Source organism: Camelus ferus, chromosome 22 (assembly GCF_009834535.1).
Source record: "Camelus ferus isolate YT-003-E chromosome 22, BCGSAC_Cfer_1.0, whole genome shotgun sequence".
Taxonomy (NCBI): Eukaryota; Metazoa; Chordata; class Mammalia; order Artiodactyla; family Camelidae; genus Camelus; species Camelus ferus.
In genome coordinates, this window is record NC_045717.1 from 26,544,220 (window position 1) to 26,570,603 (window position 26,384).

The following is a 26,384-nucleotide window of genomic DNA, read 5'->3' on the forward strand; positions in this document are numbered from 1 at the left end:
GACTCCTGACCTCCAAAACTGAGATAATCCATGTTATTTTAAACCACCAAGTTTCAGTGATTAGCCACAGCCGCTCCTGGCGTCCCACAGAGTAGAAGAGGGATTTGCTCATTCTGTTCTCAGACGTTCCTGGGACCCAGGAGCCCTCCCCACCTAGTGGAGGCCAGCCCCAAGCCCAGACAGGCTCCCCTCCACCCTCAGGGGGGAAACAGGGGCTTCAAATGGCAAAGCCCCCTAAGTCTGGGGTGGGGGGCAGTCAAGAAAATGGACAGAAACCATGTGGTACAAGACCAAAACACCTGGGGCGGGCAGGGCCCTGCAGACGGACTTTGCCGGCCAGGCCCGCGGTGTCCACAGGAGGGGTGGCCACTGCGGGGTGGGTCAGAACTTGTCCCATCCCACCTGCCTGGCTCCCAAGACCCATCCTCATGTCTAGGACCCACCCTTGCTTGGACTTGAGTCAAAAGGTCAGGGTCCAGCTGCTCCACTGACCACGCCTGGCCCACCTCTCAGGCTGTGTGAACATTGGTGGGGCCTCACCAAGAGCCCCCAAGGTGCCCACCATGACCCGGCCTCCTTCAGCTCCAGGAGCTGTGTCCCACCAGCCCTGAACTGGGGGTCCCAACACCCACACCACCCACGTCAACAGCCCAGCTCATGGAAAGGTGAGCAGCCTGCAGGGTCTAGGGGTGCTGGGCCCACCGTACCCAGATCCGTTGAGATGCCTCTTCCTTGGCGCCAGCCAGCGGCCCTGAACCCCAGAACCCAGAGCCCCTCACAGTGGACCTGCAGCTCTGACCAGGCAGCCACCCCCAGACCAGACCCCCAGGCCCACCGCGGAGGGCCTGGGCCGCTCCCACGGGAAGGACTCCTTGCAGCAGGAGCAGGAGGAATAACAGAGACAACATGGGTTTCTAATCCAAACTCACTGTCTTTATTCAAACTGCTCAGCGGGGATGCCCCGAAGCCACGTGTGCGGGCATGGGATGCGGGCCTCCTGGTCCTGCACGCCGGGCCAGACGCAGGCGGCGCGGCCCCCACAGCGCACCTGCAGACACTGCCAGGCACGTCAGTCGACAAAAGCAAGGAATAAACAAAAACAAAACACACTCAGTAGGACTTCTTCTTCAAGCTCCCAGAGTTTCTGGACCAAAGAGTCCCAACCCTCAAAGCCAGGAGTGAGGGACTAAAAACGCCCCTCACCTCCACCAGTGCCGACGGAAACCCTGTTTTAAATTAAAAAATAAGCCAGTATACATCGTAGAAAATTTCTCTTAAAAATCTCACAATTTGTAAATGTATATTTTTTTCTTTAACATAAAAGTTTACAATATACGGTAAAACAAAAGGCTCAGGAAAATAATTTCAAAAAAAAAAAGGAAGAAAAAGAAACCTGAAGTTTTGAATTAAAGCTGAAGACTTTTTCTTTAAACCCTGTTGTTGAACCAGTGACTTTTTTTTTTATTGTGCTGATGGGTTAGAGAAAGAAATATATTTAAAAACTTCAGTCCAGATACCCACAGCCACTTCCAAAGCCTCTCGCCCCCCCACCCCCCTGGTTGAGTCGGTATCTCTGCCCAAGTCTGTGATTGTCACGAGTTCACAAGTTCGAATCCTGGGTCTCAGCCGCCTGATGTCCGCGTGGCGCCCGCAGCTAGCGTCGGTAGGGGTGGAATCCTTGCACATTGTGGTTCTGACCGCGTCCAAAGCCACTTCCGCCGGCGGGGGGACCCCCTGAGCCTGGCACCGAGGGGCCTCCGTAGGAGGGGGGCTGCTGGCTGGGGTCTGAGAAGCCCTGTCCGAAGCCGGCCAAGTCCTGTCCATACCCTGCAGGGAAGAGCCCAGTGAGCTGGGGCCGGGGCTCCCGCTCCCACGGGCACCTATGGCCTGGGCCCTGGCTCAGGATGGGGCTAGGATCTGGCGGGCGGAAAGCCCGCCTGGGAGCCCTGGCAGGGCCCTGGACGGCATCTCGCACAGAAAGAAAAGCAGCTCCAAGACCTCAAGGACCCACTGGTCTGTCCTGTCTGTTCTCGGTCCCTTCCCCACTCATTCCGGCTCAGGGCCGGGGGCCTGGCAGCAGATCCTAGCAGCTGGAGAGGCCTTGGAGCTTGGAGACACAGATCACCTGGCCTGCCATGGTGGACACCAGGCTTCTAGAGAGTTTGTGTTCAAGTGGAATGCAGGGTGGACTCAGCACAGCTTTCAGGATTTAAGAAAGAACTACAAAGCAGCCCGAGGCACGGAGCTTGGCCCTGAGGCTGGCGACTTCCAGGAAACCAACTGGTATGGGTCGGGGGCAGGGCCCTCCTCTTAAGAGGACCAGACCCCACACCTCAGAGGGCACAGGAGGCCCAACTGGACTGCACGCTGTGGCAGAGGGCCCATCCCAGGGCCCAGATTCCCACTGGGCTTGAGTGTTGTCCTGAGAAAGCAGAGGTCTGGGGCCTGAGGGGTTCTGGCCGGTTGAGATCCTCACCCTGGCAAGGGCCCGTCCCCGAGGGCACCGCCGGGCCCACCCCCGCCCAGGACGGCAGGGGAGGCGATGTCCGTGGCTTGGGCGCAGGCGTGGGGACCATGGAGAAGGCGCCACCTACCTAGGCCACATCACTGCTCAGCCCGACCATAAGGGTGTAAACAAAGTGTGGGCCGAAGCCTGGCGGGTCTGGAGAATAGGTACCCAGGCCTGACAAGAGACGAGACCAGGGTGACTGCCCCAGGCCGCCTTGGCAGAGAAGCGGTGGGGGGGTGGGGGGCAGGGCGGGGCATACCCCCACTGGGGGCCAGCGACATGTCCTGCTCCAGCTGGGGCGAGAACCCACAAACTCAGTGACAATGGCCGGCCAAGTCCCCAGGGGAGCAAGAGCAGGGGATGTGGCGGTGCTGGGAGCAACTGCTCAGCGCCAGGAGACCTTCAGGCCCACCCTGTCCCCGAAGGAGCTCCCCCACCCGGGCCCTAGCACCGAGTGGACCAGCACCTGCAGTGAAGCATAAAGCCAACGCCGCAGGCCCCCGACACCTGCTCTGTGCTCCGCACTCGGCAAACCCAGGCACCCAGGGCAGCAGAGCCTGCCAGGCCCCCAAACCTGCTGGCCCTGGACTCTTGCCATGCCATCACTGCTCTTCCATGCCAGTGCCCCAGCAAAGGCCCCAGAGCCTGTCTGAGGTCTGCTGAGCCCAGGTCGCGTGAGCTGTCCGACAACCCTGCGCGGGCATGCCGGGAGGGAGGCCACTCACCATACTGACTGTACGGGAAGTCGGGCTGGGCGGTTGGCGGCTTGCTCATGTCAGGGGCGGCCTGAGACGGAGGTGGTGGGAAGGCCAAAGGTGCAGCCCCTGGAGTGGCCGGTGGAGGGGGGACCCCCGGAGGGGCAAACTGATCTGGTGGGGGAGGTGGAGGCCCGTAGCCAAAACCTACAGACAGACAGGAGAGAAAGACACAGACATGGTGCGGCCCATGGCCGAGCCTGCCGGGAGCCACCCAGACCATTTCCATGCAAGGGCCAGGCCTCGAGGACGTCCACAGGCCGAACTGGAGCTACACTCGCAGCTCTGCCCAAAGAAACGGCCCTCACTGGGCAGACTGACCCACACCAGCCTGGCAGGAGACAGGGGTTTACGTGGGCAGCAGCTGCAGGGAAACACTCCCTCTACACTCCCCAACCCCATGCTCGCCGAGGACAGGGTCAGAGCCAACGTGCAGGCAGGGTCACGGCCACCCTCCACCTTGTCAGAAGTAAAACCAGCTGCAGTCTGGGCCCAGAGTGGGCACACACTGTCCGTGCCACATGGCCATCAAGCAGCCCATAGGCCCAGTCCTGGGTCACCGGCCACAGGTGGCCACTGAGCCCACAAAGTCAGGTAGACCAAACCCTGTGGGGCCAAGTGAGCTCATCGCCCCAAGGACTGAGAGAGGAGGGCTGGCCCAGTGACACGCTGCAGTGACCACCTGTCACCCCGCACCCCCCATCAGGTGAGGCACTTCCCTCCAACAGGAACCCAGTCACCGTGCGTGGCTGTCCCCATCTACCCAGGGTGCTGGCAAGGAAGGGGCAGCCCACCTTCTGGGTGTGCCTGCCGCCAGCCATCATGAGAAAGCTGAGCAGAGAAAGTGAATCAAGTCCTTCGGCTGAATCACAGAGACCGGGTCCCGAGGCTGGGACACCTCACAGGCCCGCCTGCTGACAGAGCACACTTCTGTGCGGCACAGCCACGCCGTGCCCCCCCGAAGAGGTTGAAGGGTGCCAGGCTGGAGGCTCAACGCCCCGGAAGGGCCGCGGGCACTTACTGAACTGTGGCGGGGCGCCGTAGCCCTGGGGGAAGCCCTGAGGAGGCGGGAACCCTCCAGGAGGGGTGGACACGATGTAAGAGGTGAACGGCGGGGGTGGGGGGGGAGCTCCTCTTCCCGCAGGAGGCGGACCGTAGCCACCTGGAACACAGGACGCAGGGTGAGGACCAGAGCGTGGCTCACAGCCCCACCTGCTGGACGCAGGCCCGCCCATTTCAGCTTCCCTTCTCCCCTTTACTGGGGCAGGACTCACCGATCGCCTGTCCTGCCGGCACCCACATTCCTGCACAGGAAACACAGGGGTCAGGTGGGGTGGGTGCCCAGTCAGCACCACATTGCAGACTGGGGACCCCCCGCCCTGCCGCAGGACCTGGGGTCCTGACACATTCCAGGTGCACCTACACATCAGGGACTCAGATGCACAAGTGGGATCTCAGGTTGGGAGGTGGGAACCCGGGGCCAGACTCCACAGTCAAATGCTAGTTTTTCACCTGCTGGTGGATGTGAGGGCCTCGGGTCTCATTAAATGGTTTCCTACAGCTGCAGTTTTGTGTTTTTTTTTTTTTTTTTGCAATAAAACACGTATTTTAAAAGCCAGCTCTCGAAAGACCCAGGATAAAGCCCCAAGCCGGGCAGAGACGGCTCTGCGGGTCCAGGGGTGCCGGTGCCCTGGGAGCAGTCAGGCCTGCCTGGCCTCCTTGGCGCCCTTCCCTGGATGCTGGCCCTTCTTGAGGTTCTAAAGCGGGTGGAAGCTCCCGGCTCCTGTCCTGGGACCCCTGGCCACCCCAACCCTCCTGCCAAGCTGTCCTCAAAAGCTCTGCCAATGCCACACGGAGGACCCACAGCCCAGAGAGCTGGAAAAGACCCTAAGGGCCCAAGAGGCAGCAGGACTCCGAGCTTCCTTCTGGCCCAGGGAGCAGCCCACTCTTCCCCTGAGGATCTGATCTGAGGCCCTGGCCACTCCCAACTCCACCCTTCTGGGTGGGCACAATACTCAGTACAGGGGACGGTCTCCCTGATACCTCCTACCTGGAGGCACTGCCTCAATAGCCCCCAACCACAGGCCAGCACCAGGAAAGGACCCAGAGCTCACTCAGACCAGCCCGGCCCTCAGGGACGACACCCACTGCAGCTCTGTGGCCACGATGACCACCAAGGGTCACTCGACCCTCCAGATGGACCTGGTGCCCAAGACAGCCTTGCTGTCTCCCTCCGTGGGCAGTGAACTGGCAGTGAGTGACAGTACCCACTGCAGGCCTTGCAGGAAGGGCCAGGCACTGGCTCCTGGGACGAGTGTGCACCTCCGGGCCGGATGGGGAGCCCCAATCCTGCTTCCTGTGCCCCGACATGGCCTGCATGAGCACCAGGAGACCTGCCCCGGCCCCGCAGCTACCCGGGCTGGCTACGGGTACGAGCCTTACCTTGTGGGCCGTATCCTTGCTGCCACGTGGGCGGGGGCTGGCCTGCCCAGCCATTGGCGGCACTGGGCACGACCCGGCTGCCCCACTGGCTGGCACCCGGTTGTCCTGGCGCTTGGCTTTTGCTGTCCCGAGGCTCGGCCCGCTTAACTTCCACCTAGACAAACCGAGCTCTGGTTCAGGGAGATGCCGGGGGTCTCAGACCCCATCCCTTCAGACACACCCTCAAGTAACTTACAACTAAACTTAGCATCTTATTACAACTTAAAACTAAATACTTAACTATAAACCTTATTTAGGCCATTAACTTTTTTCTTAAAAAAAATTAAAAAATTTTTTTGTTTAAAAAATGTTTCTCAGGTACAACAGATCCAACTGTAAGACAAGCAAAGCCCTGCCCACGGGGGGCAGGCCTGGGGACCAGGAGCCCCCAGAGCCCTCTGTGCAGACCAGGGCCTTCCATCCAGCTAAGTGGCCCCAGAGACTAGGATCACCCCATCACAGGCACCTCCGGCCGCGGGGAGGGACCTGGGCCGGGAGCAGCCCAGGCCGCCAGACAAGCCGGCCCTCTCCAGACCCACCCCTGCTGCACCTTCAGCTCATACCTGAGAAACACAGCTGGTTTACTTAGGTTTTTATTTAAAATGTCTAATGGAAGATAAAGACTTACCTTCCCCAGGCTAACGCTTAAAGAATCTCAGTTAACTCAAAACAATGTCAGAGGAAATGGATGTGGTAAGAGGATCTTACATTACATCTAACAAAAAGTAAACAAACATGCAATAAAATGGACATTTGAATCAGTAAGCAATCTTCATACTGTGTTGGGGCAGCAGCCCGGGCCCTCCCTCTCTCGGACGTGTCAGGTGTCAGGGGCCGGCGCGGGGAGGCCTGGCCGCCGCTCACCCCCCAAAGCCTTCCCTGTGCATGCAGTCTGACAGCAGAGACCCCCGTTCCAGGCCTGCCGGGACCCCAAGTGTTTCTGGCTGGTAGGATAAGTGTGAATGAGCAGAAAGAGACAAGGACCCACTTGGAGTCGTCCTTGGGGCCCCATCTTGTGAGCCCAGCACCGGGTGTTCTGCCCTAAACCCCTGCCTGGGAGAGAAGACAGGCGGGGGACAGAGGCACAGGGACCCCACCTTCCAATGACCCAAGGATGCTCCACAGACAGGAACAAAATCCCCGCCAGCTCAGGGTGGTGCAACAGCAGGATGGGGACCATTTCAAAGAACTCAAATTAACGAGTCTTCCCACACTTCCCTTAAGGGAATTTGGTTCCTGCTTACAAAGCAAAGCAACCCCGCTTTAAGGAAAAAAAAAAAAAAAAAAAAAAACCACCTCTCCCCTTCCTACGGGATCGCGGATGTCGCTCCTTGCACTCCAGCTGGCACCCTGGGGGCGGAAGCTGGCCTCCACACGTGCACCCCTCGCTGGAGGTGCGCCTCCAGCCCCAGACACCGCTGGGACCCACCAAACCAGGCCAGGGCAGACCGGTGGCTTAGCAGGCCTCTTGCCCCTGCAGGAGCTGGGCTGTAAACGTCACAGTGCTTTAAAACACGGGACACGGGCTCCTCTGAACTTTGTGTTTGTAACTGCACACGTCCTTGAAATCGACGTGCTAATTTTAAACTAAAAGCTTCAATGAGTGTCTAAAACTAAAAGTGCAGCTGTCTCCTGCATAGTCAGGTTCAAGCGGAACTGGTGAAGCCTGAGACTGTATCTCGCTGCCCTCCAGGGGCGGACGCACAGGACACACTGGAACCAGATTCCTCCCCACTGGAGTCGGCCAGTCGGCCGGGGCCTGTCAGAAGGGCTGGGTGTGCTGAGCAGGTCTTGGGGCCCGAGGTGGGAACCCTGTGAAAGGCGGACCTTCAGCCCTGGCAAACTGCACAGTTCCCACCAGTTACTCATTTTTGAGCTACGTTCAAATTCAAAAAGCTCCCTGGGGCTGGGGAAAATGAGGGTCGGGCCACTTCTGAGTTTCCCTCTGTGGAGCAACACAGTATGAAGATGAAACAGCCAGAGGTCACTTGACTGCATGGAGTTAAGGACTACCAGGAGCATGTGGTCGGTACCGAGTTCACAGTAAGTGACCCAATTAACAACCAATCCTTCAGGGTGTTCATGTTTCCTTCAGTTTTACACAGACCCTGTTCTCCCAAGGTTCGCGGCTGGCCCGTTACTGGCCCCCACAGGACAATCGGGGAAGGGACACACATCTGAAGGAGTGGTCACTGAAACCAAGCCTGAGGCAACCTGCGACTTCACTGGAGGGCAGCCCCCCCCCCCACCCTGGGGCCCCCACCCCATGCCCACCCCCAGGTCCAGAGCCGGGGCTCCAGATGGAAAGCCGGTTCCAGGAGAACCGGGCCCAACCCACAGCTCAGGGTCCCAGGACGACTAACCCGGCCCTCCTCCTGATAAGGGATTTTCATTTCCAGTGAAATCCCTAAGTTGCCTAAGACTGGGTTTGGTCTTAAGGTAAAATAAAACTACAACTACACACTTTTTTGCCCATGATGTCGTGAAAATGCATGTTGACAGCCTGGTCCACTGATTGTTCGTCCTCGAAAGTAATAAATCCAAAACCTAGCCAACGACGAAGAGTGAATCAAGGTAGCAGGGTGTTGTGACACAAAACAGGACGATGAACAGTATCAGGGCCGGCCGAGGGATCGACCGAGGGTTTCAGCGAAGCCCGTGTGCGCCGCCCCGGATCTGCCGGGGCGCATCCGAGCGCGCGGCCGCCGGACGGAGGGGCGAGGTGCCCGCGGGGTCCAGCAGGCAGGGGCCGGGCCGAGCCCTGCCCAACTGGGCGTGTGTTGTGGGTGCGTCTCCGCTTTTCTGAAACCCAGGGTCCTCCCCCTCGGCTTGCAATTGCTCTGCAGCTCGTGCTGACAGCCGCCGTCTACGGCCTAGCGCTACCAGAGGTACGGTCTCTACCACAGGGAGAGCCTCGCCAAGCTTGCCCAACGCTGTTGGGCAAGCCCAAGGAGTCCTGCCGAGGTAAGGCACATATGCATACAGGTGTCTATCTGCTCGTGTCTACGTAAATACACAGAGATACAGGCCACAACGGGCGCCAGCAGGTCAAACACTGCTGTCGGCAGCAAGAGCAAGAGGCACAAGGTCACCAAAGAGAATTTCCAAGGGAAAAGCAATTGAGCGTTTCCCCCACAACGAGTGCAGTATAAACGAAGTTTGCTGGTCTGGGTGAGCACGACTGCCTGGCTAGCTTGGCCTGTCCCGTCCTCAGCCTGCTGCACTGGCTCCCCGGGGCCCAGCTGCTCTGAGCACAAAAGGACACTCGTGGCAGACAGCTGCCGGAAGACCCGCTAGAACAAAAGACAAGCCAGGGGAAGGGCCGAGGGCCTGAGAGGGGCTGGAGACGGGCGTGGAGGAGGGGTGCGGGGCACAGAGCATCCCAGGAGGCAGATGCAGAGATCGCAGGCGGCTGGGGAGGGACCAGGAGGAGCAGCATTCCCAGGCCTCTGGGACCGAGGAAAGAGGGATGCGGGCCAATCCTTGGGGCCATGTGCAAACATTACTGGCAAAACCGCGGTGAAGGAAGGAGGTGGGAGAAGGCGGGGGGGGGGCAGGCTCGTGGGGGTGAGGCGTGATTCCTGCACACTCACCACAAGGACCCTGCACGGGGAGTGAGAGACGGAGCAGGTCTTGGCTGCAGAACAGACTCAAGGAGGTGGAAGCGGGAATGAGGGGAGATGGACTGAGACGGGGAGGGTGAGGCAGAGGCTTTGGAGAAGACTCAGAGGTGAGAAGGCAGGAAGGAGCTTTCTGGGACACCCGCTGACCAATCCTGCTCTCGGCCTGGCCCCGCCCTCTGCTCGCCTAGTGCTGGGGACTCAGGGGCAAGAGGATGTCTGAGCCCCACTCAATGCAGCCCAAGGGTCAAGCCCAAAGCGCTCTCACTGCCAGCTCTTCCTGCCTGAACCCGCCCAGGCAGCTCGGCCTGCCCCCGGCCTGGGGCGAGGGTCTTAGGGGGCCGACCAAGGGATCTAAGAGCAGCCTCAGTGTCCCCGCGTCCTGAGGTGTCACAAGATCGGAGGCAGGTGGTGGAACGCAACATGGGTGCTGAGCGGCATGTTAAAAAGTGAACGTTTTCTCCAAGTGCGGGAGTGTCTGAAGCCACAGGGCTCGCGGTCCTTATAGCACAAGAGGCGGTGAGTCGTGGGGAAGGAGCCCCGGGGCGGGGCCTCTAGGGATGCGTCTGTCTGTCAGAGGCGACATCACCACTGAGGAAGCGGAACAGAAACACTGAAACTTCGTTTACACCCCACTGGAGCAAAGCCCGTTCCCTCCTCTGACTGCGGGACTGGCCTGTACCTGTGTGATATAATTTAGCACCTGGAGAAGAGAAATCTAAAGAGATATCATTAATCACAAACAATTCACAGAGAGAAAAGGAAAAACAACTTACTTAACGTTACTGTACTTTACTATGAAACACTTAAGTACGTCACTAAGCATGTACAACTACGTTAAAATTAAGACTAAGACTTAAACAGCTTAATCAACATGAAGTGAGGATATGTTACTTAATCATGGAGTAAGAGGAGATGAGGTTCAAATGGCAAACTATTCTCCAGCATGGCGGGCGCATGCTGCGGGCAGCGCCGGCTCAGCGCTCGGGGTGCCTCGACGGGGCGGGGGGCCGCTTGGAGCCCAGATGGCAGATCAGCTCACATGGCCGGTCCAAAAGCGGTTCATGAACCAAAACATACAGGCGGGGACAAGGAGCAGCAGCCGCGCACACACACACCAAAAAAAAAAAAAAAAAAAAAAAAAAAAAAAGAAAAAAAGAAAAACAAAGGGGCACGGAGATTGGGTGCCTGGTGCCCCAGCCCCGCAAACCCATTCGGACGTGCAAGTGTGGGCAGCTCGGGGACTCTGGCCAGGATGTGCTGAGGGGGCTCCTCACCCCTCCTCCCGCCTGCCCCGCGGACTCAGGGGAGAAAGAATACCAAAGTAAGAAAAAAGCATGAGATGGATCAAAGAAAGTCCACGTTCGAGCTGAGCTGGGGCAGACCTAGTCTGACGACATGAAATGAGACTCCTGACTTCACTGGTGTGAACTTAAAACAGGAGATGGGCGTAAGGGAGGACGTTCACGATTTAAAAGAACAACTAATCTTTCAGGACACACTTAAAAACAGAAACCATGTTGAAATTCATGTCAAGTTGTAAAAACTTCAAAAGAGTGAGCTTGGGGGGGAAAAAAAGACGGTACCGCCTGACCTTGGGAAGCAGACAGGCTGGGGGCCGCGTGAGAAGGGCCTACACTTTAATGGTTGGTCTCCAAATCACCCTTTTCTGAGGCAATGCTCGCTACAACCACCACCTAATTGTGAGATAGTTTGCCATCTGAGGGGGGGTCGAGGACAAACTCTGTCTCTTTTACCTCGAGGCCGCTGCTTCTCCGCGTCGTAGATCATGACCACTTCTGTGACCTGGAAGAGAGACGGCGTCTGAGGACCCAGGTCCACAGGCGCCCCAGCCACCTCTGGCTACAACCAAACTCCCGAGCCCACAGCTGCTTGAGTGTCTCCAGAACCCAGGAAGTCCTGCAGCAAAAGGCTGTGTCTGTGGGGTCTGAGGTCCGTGGGGCGCGAGCAGGCTGGATGGGTGCTCCCAGGGCGGGCATGGGACACCAGGGACACCGTGGGGGCCAGGACCTCCCAGGGACAGCGTCCCTGGCCCCCACGCTCCAAATTCCTGGCCAGGCCCGAGGCCTGCACATGTGCCACCTGACAGGTGCACTGCAGCGAGAGCATGACCCGGCAGGAGCCTGGGTGACCTCGCGCCTTCGCCTCAGATGACCGCACGGCCTCCCACGCCCGCCGGCTCCCTAGCTGCAGCCTAGTTTTGTCTGCCCCACAAGAACTGAGTTCCCCGTGTGACCCCAAGTAACTGAGCCCTGTAAGATTCTAAAGGATTTTATCCTCTTCCAGAAAAGAAAACCATCCTCAGGTCCTTTGGGGGAAGGGGAGGCAGTCAGCCAAGGCCCCAGGTGGACCTGATCTAGGATATCCCCCCCTGTGCCGAGGGATAGCAGGCTAGCTCCTCGGCCCAGACACACCCGTAGTCCCAAGCACCATCTAGGGCTTTCCACCATGGTGGCCACAAGCAACCAGAGTGCCTTCCAGGAAGTCCGCCTGTCCAACTGACATTTTCCTAGAAAAGCCACTAACTATTCTCCTGGGCTGGCAGATGGCCTAGAAGAGGAAGGACGGCTCTGGCCCGCCTTGTCAGGGCAGGACCGGGACTAGAGGAGAGGCTGCTGGGCCGCACCTTCCCGTGCACACAGGGCTACGCCACTCCCGCCCTGACCAGCCATGCTGCTGGCGCGGGAAGGACTCACCACTCCGAATTTCTTGAAGTATTCCCTGAGCTCTGTCTCACCACAATTGTGGGGAATTCCACCGACAAATATCTTATTTGATTTACTGTTATCGCTCCTGGGTCCTTTCTGCTGTTTCAAGAAGAAGAAAATGGTTAGCTCACATGGGAAACCCTCAGAACACTCCCCACAGTGCGTATGATGTAGCCTCTGAAAGTCAGACTGGAACACGCCAAGAATCCAGCCGGTCCAAAGAGAAGCAAAGCAGCAGCACCGGCAGCATGCTGCCTCCCTGCACAGGCCATGGGGCCCCACCAGCCCTGCCGCGCCCTGTGCCCGGGGATGGGCGGTCACGCGGCTGCGGACTTCAGAGCTCTGCAGTGTAAACCCAGAGTTTCAGGAGAATCACAGAAATCAGGGCAGCCTCCACAACTCAAACTGGCAACGAGGCTCGCTTTCAGGACTGTGGAAAGTTCTGGTACCTGAAGATCACTTACCTGACTGTTCCCCTTTCCTGCCTCCTCCTGCCCCCAAAGACTCCCAAGGGACTCCACTAGGGATCCAGAGACTACACTTGGGCGGGGACAGCTTCACAGGGGCACAGGGGGCTCAAGACCACCAGGGTGTGCAGGTTACTGGGCCTCCCCTGCCCTCACAAAGCCACTGCAACTGGAGGGTGAATGCCACAGGACACAAGCCTCGCTCCAGCCAGGTCTGAACAGAAGAGCTGTGAGCACCCTGCGAATAAGCCCAGCGGATGCCCGGGGTGTGGGGATGGGGCAGGAGGGTGTGCTGCCAGCAGCAGTGTGTGCAGACCAAGATGAGGATAAGCACACTGGCCCCCTGACAGGTTCTGCGTCCCTGGTTTCAACTGTGGATCAAAAATACGCAGAAAACTATTCCACAAAGTTCCAAAAAGCAAAACTTGGATTTGCCACATGCCAGCTAACCACCTGCATAGCACTTACACTGTGCTAGGTCTTATAAGTCACCTAGAGATGGTTTAAAGTACACGGGAGGACATGTGCAGATCACACGCAAATGCTACGTGATGTCGTATGAGGGACCTGAGCGTCTGTGGATTTGGCATCCGGGGTCCTATACAGATTACTGATGCTGACAACTGGCGCATCGGGGCAGTGTATTCAGGGGTTCACTGCTCTTCCCATTTTCCTGTATCCCTATTTTTCTAACAGGAAGCTGGGAAAATAAAAACTTGGGCTGAGGCTCCTGTCCACCAGCAGCAGCTGGGAATCCGCTAGGAATGCAGGTTCCCAGGCCCAGCCGGCTGATCAGACCTGCGCGGTGGGCCAAGACCAGCACCTCAACAGCCTCCCACCCAGCTCACTTTAGGTGCTGGGGTGGGGGCTGTGGGAGGGTCCTGCTCCAGCTGGCTGAGCAGCAGGGGCCACACAGAGCTCACAGAGAATCCCCAAGCTGGGCTGTGAGCTTAGTTGCTCAGGGACCTGGTGGTGGGACTCAGCCCTGGGGGGAGCAGTCCACAGAGCAGGACACATGGAGGGGTGGGGAACCGAGCTCAGCTGGGTCACCAAGGAGAGCTGAGTTGGGGTAGAGAGGGCGCCTGAGCAGCTGGGCCAGCGGAGAGCAGGCAGCGAGGATGAAATGGAAGGTTCCTGATAACAAATGGGTGTAAGCTGTTATTTTTAAGGTAGACTAATGAGAATCTTCTTGGCTACAAGATAAAAAACTTTCAACGTTGAACAAATCTGAGCAATTCTCAGCCACTAAAATGTGAAACTAGAAGACCTTCTGTCACTCTCCATTTTAATGAGCAAAAACACCAGATCAAGGGCACCTTATTTCCTCCAAATGGTGGCTGTGGAAGCCCCCAGGAGGAGGAGCCCCCCAGCCCCTTACCCATCCTTCCTTCGGCCGCGTCCTCTCCGGCTGCATCCCCCGAGGTGTACATGGCTTTGGGTCGATCTGTGGAAGTTTCAAAGGAGCCAGTTGTGAACAGGAAGCTACTTCCCCCAGAAAAAGGGGTGAGTGGCAGCAGCCAGGCGCACACTTCCCATCCACACCCCACCCATGCCCAAGCCTTGACCCTCCTCAACCAACCCCACTGGGAAGCAGTCCATGACACAGACACCACCAGAGCATGGGACAGAGGGAAGCAGAGGAAGGACACACGGAAGGGTGGTGGGAGCCTCGTTCAGGTATGGACACTCACGTTTCGGCCATCAAGGGTGTGCGGTCTGCTGGCCAGCACCGTGCCCACGCAGTTGGGGTCTTTGAATTTGACAAACCCAAAGCCTCGAGACTGGTTGGTGGTCTTGTCCTTCATGATCACGCAGTCCACGACCTCTCCATACTGGGAGAAGTAGCTGCGCAGGGTCTCTGCTCGGAAAGCGGGACAGACAAACGTGCCGCAGGGTTAAGATGGGTCACAGCCAGTGCGCACGTAAATGCTCCCCTGGTCCCTCAGCCTGGCCTGGAAGGTGGCGAACCAGGAACCTTAAACTGGCCAATCAGCTGCTGGGGGCGCGGTTGGAAGGGGAAGGCTGCATGAGGGGAGGGGCCAGCCAGCCCAAGGAAGGGATGGGAGGATGACTTCCAAGGCCTCCCAAGGCCACCAATCACAAATTTCTTCCTCTGAGGGTCGGAACTCAGCGACACCTGCCCCTCGCCCCTTGTCAATCCCTAGCCCACCTCACTGCAGCCTCCACACACCACCAGTCCTCTGCCTCCACCCTGAGCTAGGAGCCTGCCCCCACGTCCTCCCCCAACTCTGCCGTGAAACATTAGGACGAGATCCAGCTCCAAGGCCAAGGACCACTCTGTCCCAGCCAACTCCTGATCAAACATTGCCTCCCAGAAACCAATCAAATCAGTCGAGAATTAAAAAAACAAATTCACACAACTTGAAGACCAAGGTCACCAGCCCATTGCCCATCCGCACCTACCTTGGGTGGTACTCCAGTCAAGGCCGCCCACGAACAGCTTCCTGCAATTCAACAAGAAAATGTTGAGGACCAAGGCGGTTCTGCCCAAGTGCCGCCCATCTGGCCCATCCGACAGCGGTCCCGGAGGACTCAGGTCTAGGGCAGGGCCATGATGTGCCCGCCTTGGTTATCGCCCGGCCAAGCCTTGCCAGCAGAAGACGTGAAAAATGACTCCAAGATGTGCCAACACAGCGGGAAGTGAGGGTTATCACGTCCAAAATCGCACAGGATGCCGACCTTTGTCATCAGTAACAAAATGGGGTCCTGCAAGAGAACGACGGGCGCCCCCAACCACGCCAGCTCCAGCGCAAGACTACGGGGCAGGCCCCCGGACCACTCTGGGAACAGGTCTGGGATGGCACATAGCAAGCTAGGACAGTGCGGGTGGGGGACTGAGGGCTAGGCCTCAGATACCTGCCATGTGGTGGTGAGTAAGGACACATGAATCCCTGGGAAGGTCCCTGGAGCAGACTCAGCAGGGTGGCCTTTCGGGCAGATGGACCAGCATGTTTGAAAGGACAAGTTCCGCTATCTCTGCAGCCCACTGAACCCTCCCACTGCCTGCCACTCTCTGAGTCTAGGTGAGTGGGGGAGTCCCGTGCGCTGTGGCTGTTCCAGCCCCACTCGGGACCGCACTCACGTGCACTCTGGTACCCCCTCGCAGCTGGGACGCAGGCCCCTACACCCCAGGGCCAGTGATGGGGCGGCAGCCCTCCATCCTGCCTGCTTCCCCTGGAAAAGGGACACAACACCATCACCCTCGGGGTTCCTGGTGCAAACCAGTGGGTCATCAGATGCCAGTGCAGGGGGCCCAGGCCCCCTGCACAGCTAACCACACCTCCTTCAGCTAGAAGATAAAATGCCCTCAGGGCCAGGTGCACTGAGCCCCAAGCCACCAAGAGAGCCGTCAGACAGGGTGCCCTGCCCCACACCCAAGGACAGACCCCATGAGGTGGCCCCACATGCCTGCCAGAGGCCGAACTCCCAGGGCCCTGGAAGGCGCTCTGTAAGGATCAGTTCCAGGGGCTGCACCCACCAGGCAGCAGGGGAGGCTCACACTTGGGCCTCACTAACTTCACGTCCAGTCTCCTACACACTCTCGAAATCTGGCCAGGCCTCCTCCTACCTCCTCGTGACCCCGGGGAGTGGAGCAGTCCCCGTGACGCAGGCCCCACCCGCACAGGACCTGACGCCCAGGAGGGCCCACAACAGAAGGGCCCTGAGGCTGGCTGGTGCCACCAAGGGACTGCCGCTCTGGCCAGGCCTTCGGCACAGAAACAGAGGGCTTGCTGTGGAAAAGCAGCTTGGAGTAGAAAAAAGAGGCCTCAAGCATTCTCAAAAACCAAAACCAAAACAAACTCCAATTCACTTGGAGGAATACCAGCCTCTGCTTAGGCCTGAGTCCCACCAAACAAGAAGGTCAGAAACAGGTGTCTCTCCAAGCAAACCAATCCCCACCGGCCACAGTGGAGGAAGGAACTGGTCTGACCAGTCCAGGTTCCAGCCCTCATTGAAATTTCGAAATCAAGCATTAAGGCGAAAGGACTAGAAATGTCATCAACCTCGCAATCAACAAAACCAGAGCCTGCCCCGCAGAATGGACGATGCGGCGCTGCCACCGTCTTTCCGAACGGCGCCGCTGTGCTGGGCTCTCAGGACCCGCGGACGCGCCTGCACAGAGGTGTCGACGGGCTGCCTTCCCCTGGAAGAGGTGCGGTGAGAGGGCACCTGGACGGGCAGAACCCCGGCTACTGTGTGAGGACGCGGGCACCGGGCTGCTGTTCTTGTCACTGACCTCTAAGTCTCAAGTTATAGCCACTCTAGGGCGAAGATGGCTCGTCAGTGAGGAAATGCCGGGATGGAGGCTTCCTCTCAGACCCATCAGCACGCAGCCCCTGCGACAGGTTTACGGGACACAGCTCCTCGACACAGGAGGAGCCACGGAGCCCCAGCCAACGCTGTGCTGACTGCTTCACAAGCTTCTATTTCCTTTCCTCCTGCTCCCTGGTCTGCAGATGGAAGGTTCCGGAAGTCCCCAGGAGACCCTACTGACTCCTGGTGGCAGGGACTGTGTCCAGAGACTCAGGGCCTCCTGGAAGAGCCAGACGGGGCTGCACTGCTGCCTCAGCCGCAGGGCCACCCTGGCTGACGCGGCCGCACACACCTGCAGGGGCACCCAGACGGACATCTGGGCACCCGGTTAGCGCGGTGATGCTGCGTTCACACACGACTCCGCAGGTGAGCAGTCAGCTGCCACACGTGGCTGCCTGCTCTAGCCTTCCCTGCGCTGAAGGGTGCCAGTCTTTACTCAGAGATCCCACAGACCCCACACCTGACGAACCCTGAGGGGACCTCCGGGCCCATCCACCTCTGGTGACCCAGTCAGGATCCTACTCAGTAAACAAGCAATGCCACCACCCAGGGGACCCACAAGAGCTGGTCTGCGATCAGCTTGCTGGCTCCCAGGGCCTGCACCTCAACAGCTGGGGTTGGTGACCTCCTCCCAGGGGGGCTCTGCAGAAGTGACCGGGCTCCAGGCTCCAGGACACACTCCGCCTCTCCGCCTGCTGAACCTGAAGTCTGGCTTGGATGACCATCCTGCTCTTGCTCCGAGCACTTAAGCCCCACGTGGTGTTTTCTACGGGAAACCAAATCCTCAGCGGCGAATCTGCCCATGCAGCCGCAGCGGGCCCTGCCCTGGCAGCACTGCAGGCCGGTGGCTTCGCACGGGAGGATGTGCAGAAGAGGCCGGACCCCTTTCTGCTTAAAGGCCAGCTCTCGCACCTCTGACCCCAGCTGGGCTCACCAGGCCTCATCTTCCCACGTGTTGCCCCACTGCTGCCACACGGGAGACACCCCACTTCCAGGCCCTTCCACCGTGACAGACAGGAAACCCCGAAGGCAGCTGTTGGGGCAGAGGTCTCACCCCAAAGCCTGCCCACACTGGCCCCTGACCTTGCAGCCCCGGCTTCCCTCAGGCCAGCAGCTAAGCTCACCAGGCTTCAACAGTGGCGGGGGCCGCCCGGCACTCAAGAAGAGCCCATGGGAGGAGCGCAGGCTTCCCACGCCTCCCAGGCACAATCAGGGTGCTCCCCACCCAAACCAGAACCAGCCGGGGCCTGGGTCAGATGAGTGGCCTTCTGCCCAGATGCGACTGGAGAAGGCGGACGGTTGGCGGCGGTGCTGCCCCCATGTGGAAAACACTGACTCCGACCCGCAGGGCTCCCTGCTCTGGCCCAGCCATCATGAGAGTGACATAGAGGGACAGTCTTGACCCCTCCAAGCTTCCCTCTGCCCTGCCAAACGGAAGGGTTTTCACTGGGGACCGCTCCTCACGGCTGCTGGGTCGGGAGGGCGCACCATAGCATTAAGCTGCTGGGCCCACTGCAGCAGCAGGACCCAGACAGGAGTCCAGCAGAACACCTCCCAACATCACTGCCCACCTCCCAGGGGCAACCAGCCCTGGGACACGTCCTGAACCCCGGGAGCAAGTGCCTGAAAAAGCAAAGTTCCAAACAGGGGATGGCAGCTGGGGGGACACTCTATCACATCTGGGGACGTCTGTGATTGTCACGACTGGGGGGGGGGGTGCCAGCATCGAAGGGGTAGGGGCGGGGATGCTCCACACCCAAGGTGCCTGGATGGCCCCGAACGTCGGCCATGCTGAAGGGGAGATGCTGGCCCAGGACAGCCCCAAAGTTAAAAGATGAGCCTCTGACAGCAGCGTCTCCACCCTCTCGGAACTGAACAGGGACCCCACCTGCCTCCTGGGGCGCTCACACAAACAGGCCCTTAGCAAGTCAGGTCCTGTGTGCCCCTGGTCTCCGCCCTTCCAGGCCCAGCCAGAGCTCCACAGAGGGCTGTCGGCGTCCGACACCTCTGCAGTCAACCATTCCAGAAAGGGCCGTGGCCACGCAGGACCCACGCACTCCACCTCAGGACCAATCCACATGCTGAAGTCAGCAGAGCACCACATAGCCACCGGCCCCCATGGAGTCAGCACTTGGGATCTGTGGCCCCGAGGTCACCATTTCCCTGCGTCTGTGGCCTCGGATGCACCGCATCTCCCTGCCTCTTCCACTGCTGCTTCCCTTCCCTCTGCCAGGTCCTTCCTCTCCCTGGGGCCGCCCCTCAGTCTCATCCAGGTGTCCCTGTCTCACCAGCTCACTGGTGGGCACCGTGGGGTTCTCAGAGAGGCCACGCGGGCGTCATTCCAGAGATCTGAGTCAGGGGACCTCTACTTAAGTGGACTCTCCAAGACCACGGAACAGGACGAAACCCTGGCTGCTCCCCGGCCCCCAGCAAGGTGAGTGCCTGTCCTGCCAGGTGGCCAAGGACTGAGGACATCTGCACGTGGACTCCACGAGGTCACATGTGACAGCTGCTCCCATTGACCCCTGCCCTCAAGCCCCGCCCCTGCTTCAGTGGAGACTGTGATACCGAGGGCGCTGAAACGTAAACTAAAAGCAGTGGTCTGGGCGGTGCTTTAGCTCAGTGGTAGAGCACGTGCTTAGCACGCTCGAGGTCCTGGGTTCAATTCCCAGTCCATTAAATACGTAAATACCTCCTCTCTCCATTAAAGGAAGGAGTGATCTCGCCAACCCTGTTCTCTTCTCAGAGTCCACGCTGATCACCGAGGCAGCTCTGCCACAGTCAAGACACCACAAAAGAGAAGGGGCAAGAACCTCTTCCTCAGAGACTCAAACTCCAAAGCACACCCTGCCAGTGGGATGCTCCCCCGCATCCACACACTTCTTGAGGACATAGGTCTCCACCAGGGGACTGGGGGGGGAGGGGGTGACCAGACCCCAAAGCAAAGGAGCTGTGAGGTGCAGGTGGGTGTCATCAGAGATTACCCCCACTATCACGGCCCAGTACCGCTGGCTATCGCCTCATCTGCACACCACACACTCCCGCATGGTGACGGCCCTGAAGCCAGCAGCTGTGGTCTCTCCCAGGAACCCCGAGAGGGCCACCATGGAGCCCCACACAAGCTCAACTACAGGGCGGACCCGGACTTCCCATATTACACACAAACGAGGCTCCTAATAAAATGGAAACCAGTTAATGCTTTTGGGCAAAGCAATAAAAAGTTTCTGGGACACCTGAGACAACTTTAAAACTAAGCTAATCTGGGTACATTCGCCAGGGTGTGGAGGGGAATGTAGCCAGGCAGGTCCCTCATCCAGATCCTGGTTCTGCTACCTGCTTCACGGCCTCCCAAAGTTGCCCGGGGCTGCAGCGCTGAGGGTGGGATCCTCCAGACCCAGCCTCAGATCCTGGCTCCACCAACTCCCAGAGTCAGTACAAGTTGGGGTGAAATGCCAGGCAACAGAGGGCTGTCTCCTTGAGGACATACCGAGGGGCAGCCTCGTGGACCTGGAGGCTCCCTTCCTTCCCAGGGGAGGGGAAAGGTAGCCCAGGCCCAAAGGAACCTGCCTCTTGGAAGGCTCCCCAGAAAGACAGGTCCCCATCTGTGGGGGGGGCACTAACTCCCCCTAAGATTCCGTCCCCTTTGGGCGGAGCTCTCTTTCCCCTCACTTCCTAGTTTCCCCTTGGAAATGCTGCAACTTTTCCTTTATCTAACACACAACTCAGACTTCTAGTGCCTGGACCTGTTTCCTAAAACAACCCAGGCTAGGAGCTAAATGCCTTCCTCCCAGTCCTCTCAATGGTGTGGGGGTTTTGGAGGGGTGAGCTCACAAAATGTGTTTTATGTCTTCTGGTGTAACCTGCAGCTGGAGCCAGGCAGGGGCCCAGGGAGGCCGGCCACCCACCAGCAAACAATGACTTACTCACCAAATCAAGCATTTTGTAAACACCGCATCTGTTCAAAGCTAAGCGCAGAGAAATGTACACAAGGCTACGGAAACCCAGCCCAGGCAGTTGTGCCATCTTCGTGGAAGAATTTAACTGTAAAATTACTCTGATGCTGTAAGACAGTCTCCACAAAGAAAACTAGACCAAACCCCGAGACTGGGGCAGAATTGGGTTCTCTGGCTCCTCTGGGATCACTTCTCTCATCTCCAGCTCATTTAGAATTAGGGAAGACTATAATTAACAAGGAAAACTTAGCTGTAACAAACCTTCTCTCGCTAATAGCTGCACCAAAGAGAAAGACCTCGGAAAGGAGCATGTTCTGTCCACCACTGGAGTTTCCCTTTCTCTTTATCTTAAACTCACCCATGAGGGTGCGGTGGGGGCTAAGCAGGAAGAAGCTCTAGCAACATAAAAACAGCAGTTGCAGATGCCCCAACAGGGGGCTCGGGTGCGCTGAGATGGTGGACCCCGAGGAGTGCTCCGGGTGCAGACCTGGGACCAGGCCCCGTAACCTTGGCCCTCGGCCTTCGGTTTGCAAACCTTCACTTGGGAGGACAGAGTGAATGGAGGAGGGGGCTGTCGCTGGGAGTCCCGGCCGGGAGAAGTTGGGCAGCAGCAGAAATGGAACCCCCCAGCCGGCGCGCCACATCCGCCGACCTGCCAAGTTCGCGCAAGGCCTGGGGGCGCCCCGGACCCCCTAAGTTATTGTTCGAAGTCCCCGAGGAGAAATACGGCACCGGGACGCTTCCGGGTCCCCCAGCAGGAAATCCAGGTGCAGGGGAGGACAGGGTACCCCGGAGCCCGCGGGTTCCCGATCGGGGGTCCCCCAGCGGGAAATTCAGGGACGGCAGTGGTGGGGTCTCCCTCAGGCAGGAAATCGCGTGGGCCCCCAGGACACCCCCTTGACCCACAAGTTCCCGCTCTGGGTCCCTGGCCAGGAAGGCGAGACGTCCGGATCCCAGGACTCCCAAGATCCCCTGGTTCTCGCTCAGGGTCCAGGCCACGAGGCAGCGGGGCGCCAGAACCCTCAGGACTCCCCAGATTCCCCCAGTTCCCACTGGGGGTCCCCAGCCACGAGGGAGCGGGGCTCCCGGGCCCTCAGGACTCCCCGGACCCCCCGGTTCCCGCTCGGGGTCCCCGGCTACGAGGCGGTGGGGCGTCCGGACCCCCAGGACTCTCCGGACTCCCCCAGTTCCTGCTGAGGGTCACCAGCCACGAGGCGGCGGGGCGTATGGACTCTCGCAGGGCTCCCCAGATCCCGTTCGGGGTTCCCAGCCATGAGGCGGCGGGGCGCCCGGACTCCCAGAAGCCCCCGGCCGGTCGCGGCCCCCGGCTCCCCGGCCGCCGACCCTGCGCGGCCCCGCGGCGTGACCTTGACGGGCCGGGCGGGTCTGGGCGGGGGCCGGCCGAGGCGGCGGCGCGGGCCGGCGCGTCCTCACCCGATCTCGTCGGCGCCCGAGTTGTTCATGGCGGCGGCGGCGGCGGCGGCGGCGGCGCTCGGCGTCCGGGCCCCCTGGCTCGCTCCCGCCTCCGGAAGGTCACTGGCCCCGGCGCCCTCCCCACAGCAGCCGCCCGGATCTGCGCAACGGCGGCGGCCGCGCTGCCTCCTCCCCTCAGCGCCAACGGTCACCGCGCGCCCCCGTGCCCGCGCCGCCGCCCTGCGCACTCCCGGGCGCGCTCCCGCACGGGGCCTCCGGGGGCGGGGTCAGGGGTGCTCCCGCGTGCGTGCTGCGTGCGTGCGTGCGGCGGGACCCGCGCTGCCGCAGCTCGGCCGCCACGAGCCGGTCTTCCTCCTCGGCGGCGGCAGGCGTTGCCGCGGGGCATGCTGGGAAGTGGAGTCAGCGCTCCGGCGCCAGCCCCGCCCCGCGGCTGGGAGCGCGCCCACGTGCGTGCGCGCTGCGCGAGGGGGCGTGCGCGGCGAGGCGCTCGGGGCTAGGCGCCGCGGGGCGCAGGCGCGGCTGCGGCTTCCTTGTTTGGTCTTGCGTGGGAAGCGGCTGAGACACGTGGGGTCAGCCGTGGGCAGAGGCCACGCCCGAACCCCGCCGAGTCGCGGGAGGCGTCAGCGCTTCGTTCGTTTCCCAGAAGAAGATACCGACGGTCAGAGAGGTTCAATCACCTGCCCAAGATCACCCGCTCAGGGGAAGAACTGGAATCAAATCCAACATTTGGCTGTAAATCCAGTAGTTATAGAAACATACTGAGTCCTTAGCGTGTGCCAAATATTGTCCTGCCCTCATTAGTCCACACTGGTGGTTTTCATCCAGGGTGATTCAGCCTTTCTCTCCCCGAGGAAACGCTGAGCGAAGTCTGCAGGTCGGGTTTTGGTTGTCACCACTGGGAGGATGGCTACTGGCATCTAGTGGGTGGAGGCCAGGGATGCTGCTAAATATCCTACAATGGGCAGGACTGGCCCCACAACAGAGAATAACCTGCTTTCCACGCCAGCACCCGAGGCGGAGACACCCAGGTCTACGCAGACGACAGACAATGCTGACCTGTGTGGTGTCAGATGAGGGGTCTGGGCAGCCTGGCGATTTCCTGCTCACTTTCTCAGCCTCTTGATAGCCTGACGATATAACGTATTCCCCATAAAATTAAATGAATGTGAGGCGTGAAGGAACTAGGTCTTCGGCAACAGTGCAAAATAAAACATTTAAAATACACCTGACTTAGGCCACTTTCCAGTTGGCAAAGCACGTAGGCATCTGTCTCATCGCTCACAGTAGCCACGGGAGGAGAGCAACTCCTTATTCCCCATTTGCAGGTGAGAAACGGAAGCTCAGCAAAGGAGAAAGGAGTGGTCCTAGTTGGCATCAGGCAGGCATTATGTCCTCCCCCTGGGGACTCCATAAAGTTTTTCAGGTCAAAAGAAATCAGTAATACTTGGCAGGGCAGGCTCCCTACGGGGGGTGGGGTAAGTCTGGCACGTGGAGATAAGTGTGTGGGAGAAAAGCTAAGTCGTATAGAGTGATGGGGGTGCCTCAGAAACTGCGGGGCCAGCTGGCACTGTCCTTCCAACAGTGGAAGCTCAACAACCCCCAAATGCTGGCCTGAGTGTGGGGACAGACAGACATGCCCCAGGATGTTCACAGCCCACTATTAGAAGAGCAGAAAACTGGAAACAACCCACATGTCTATCCACTGGATAAATAAACCACAAAAGGTATGAGTGAAATGGACAGGATGTGCTCAAATGAAGGAAGCTAGACCCAAACTGTTTAAAATAATATACTTTTAAAAACACAGACACCTACCAGGGATAAAATAACATGCAGTCATGTACCTGCCACTGAAATGAACACGTATTAGCGTTTTTGTCATGTTTGATTCAGATCTTTTTAAAAAGATGAACGAGATGGCTTGTTTTTCCCTCCTCCTCATTCACTCCCTCCCTCCCACCCCAGGGCAACCCGTGGGACAAAATTGTCTCTGTACACACGTTCCTGAATTTAATCCCAGCATCAATTCAGGCGTACCCAGTACACAGAATATAGTTTGGGCTCTTTTTTAAAAAAATGTATCGTGGTAACATTAGTTATTTTAACCATTTCTAAGTGCACAGCTCAGTGGCATTAAGCACATTCACGTTGTTGTGCCACCATCCCCACCACCATCTCCAGAACTTTCTCATCTTCCCAAACTGAAACTCTGTCCCCACTAAACACTCCCTCCCAGCCCCTCCCCCAGCCCGTCTCTGTGGACCTCCTGTGAGTGGGATCACACAGCACTTGTCCTCGTGTGTCTGGTTCTCTCCCTGAGCAGTGTGCTCTCCAGGTCCATCCACGTGGTCGCGAGTGTCGGTGCATCTCTCTTGTCCAAGGCCAAGTGATGTTCCCATGTGTGGAGGGACCGCACTGTGTGTCTCCATCATTCATCAGTAGACATGGGGGTTTTTCTGTCTTTCGGCTGTTCATGATGCTGCTATGGGCATGCATGTACAAATATCCATCTGGTCTCTTTTAATTTAAAAACTGTAGTTATAGGTAATACTATATACACAGAAAGACACATGGCAACATGGATGTCGCCTGGTGGGGCAGATACCTGGGCACAGGGCTGGGATCCCGGGACCTTGTTCTGTCACTGCTGCCATGCGACTTGTAATAATGTCATTTACTTACTACCTAGCCTTGTCCAGCCCCCCAGGAGGCTGGCTGCTCCAGCGGCCTCAGGACTGGGAACCTGGGGTGCAAAGCTCCACCTGCACTGAATGGATGCATGGACTTCCCCTTCCCATGAAGGGGCAGGGGGCTGCTTTGCACAGGGGTGGGCTCAGGGCCACACAGGAAATATTTTCAGCTTTGCCGGCCATCGGCCTTTGGTGGCCGTGACTCTGCACTGTAGTTGAGGTCGGAAAGCACCCAGGTCCACATATAAACAAGTGGCCATGACTATAAACTTAACAACATGCAAATGTGACTATCATATAATTTTCACATGTCTTGAACTAGCCTTTTCATTTTTTTTTTCAACCGCTTAAAAATGTAAAAAAAAGAAAACCCTAAAACATTCTTAGCTCACAGGCTGGACCAAAACCACAGAAGGGGAATGAGACGTGCAGACTGGAGTTGGCCAACTCTGTAGTGTTGGAATGTTTGGATCAAATGTCATGGGACACAATGTGGTGACCGGGTGGTGAGCCAGTGACACGCAGGCTGGTAAAGCCAGAGGTTAAGTGTGAGAATAGAAAGGAGTTTATCAGGGTACACTGCCATAGACAACAGCGGCCACACAGGTGAGGGGTGCCTGTGTGAGCCCCGAGGGCTGGTTTTTGGGGTGTTTAATAAGGTCCAGTCACAAGGTGCTTGATCAGCTTGTGCACAAGTCTCTGGTTGGTTGCAGGAGAAGTAAGAGGTTTAGGGTCCGTGAAGGACAGCGGGGTTTGACTCTGATAAGGTAGGCATTACCTGGGGCTACCGGTTTGTTAGGGGCCCAACATTCCCCCCAGACAGATTGGCAGTGACAGCTCTTTGGAACAGAGGTGAAGGTTTCTTCTTCCATATCTACTTCTGCTGAATTCGGGGTGCCATTCTGTCCCTGCCTAACATGCCGGTCTGTCCGGGGTTATGCGGCCCTGAGGCACCCCTGCAGCCTTAAGGTGGGAGCAGAAGGAGGCACCAGCGGCATCCCGGGACTGTGTCACCAGGACATGGGCTTGGCTCATGGCGGCAGTCTTGGAGGAGTGGTCTGTTTCTAAATTCACAGATCTTGGACCTCAAAACCAATCATTTTTGTGAGAGAGGAAAACAACAAAGTAGGTGAATACCAAGATAGACAGCTAAACCCAGTAAAAACAGAGAGAAGAAATCTGGGAATGTCTGAAAAGAAAGAGCTCATCCCTTCAGGTATCTAGGACAACACACTGGAGAACCAGTCAGAGAGCTGTTTAGTGATGGGTCCGCTGTGAGCGTTGACATCCCTGACACACCGGGGCTAAACATGCAGCACTCGGCCCCCTTGGGTGGGATGGTAGGAGCCATGTGGTTCCACAAGACAGCTCTCCTTTGTGCCCAAAGCAGACGTCACCATGAACGATCTTA

At 58.4% G+C, this 26,384-nt stretch overlaps 1 protein-coding gene across 3 annotated transcripts; it reads right to left on the reverse strand.

Moving 5' to 3' along the window:
* Positions 1-911: 911 nt before the first annotated feature.
* On the reverse strand, positions 912-22,642 carry DAZAP1 (DAZ associated protein 1). Of its 3 annotated transcripts, XM_032466114.1 has the most exons (13): positions 22,284-22,642; positions 14,986-15,026; positions 14,253-14,419; positions 13,940-14,005; positions 12,083-12,193; positions 11,123-11,171; positions 8,210-8,292; positions 5,707-5,860; positions 4,539-4,568; positions 4,286-4,426; positions 3,235-3,411; positions 2,595-2,683; positions 912-1,827 (listed from the first exon to the last, which is right to left on the reverse strand). In XM_032466114.1, the coding sequence occupies exons 1-12, from the start codon at positions 22,310-22,312 to the stop codon at positions 2,595-2,597; spliced, it is 1,137 nt and encodes a 378-aa protein (XP_032322005.1). In that variant the 5' UTR covers positions 22,313-22,642; the 3' UTR covers positions 912-1,827. The 3 variants fall into 3 exon arrangements, with proteins under 3 accessions (XP_032322005.1, XP_032322004.1, XP_032322003.1); XM_032466113.1 differs by lacking the exon at positions 2,595-2,683 and having other exon boundaries at positions 12,083-12,190; positions 22,284-22,638; XM_032466112.1 differs by lacking the exon at positions 2,595-2,683 and having other exon boundaries at positions 22,284-22,637.
* Positions 22,643-26,384: the final 3,742 nt, after the last annotated feature.

Coding starts and splice junctions, on each gene's coding strand:
- DAZAP1 (XM_032466112.1), bottom strand. CDS start 22,312: ATGAACAACTCGGGCGCCGACGAGATCGG. Junction 14,006..14,252: donor ACACCCTTGATGGCCGAAAC/GTGAGTGTCCAT, acceptor AAACTTCCACAG/ATCGACCCAAAGCCATGTAC. Junction 8,293..11,122: donor GGAGAAGCAGCGGCCTCGAG/GTAAAAGAGACA, acceptor GTCGTTGGCTAG/GTTTTGGATTTATTACTTTC.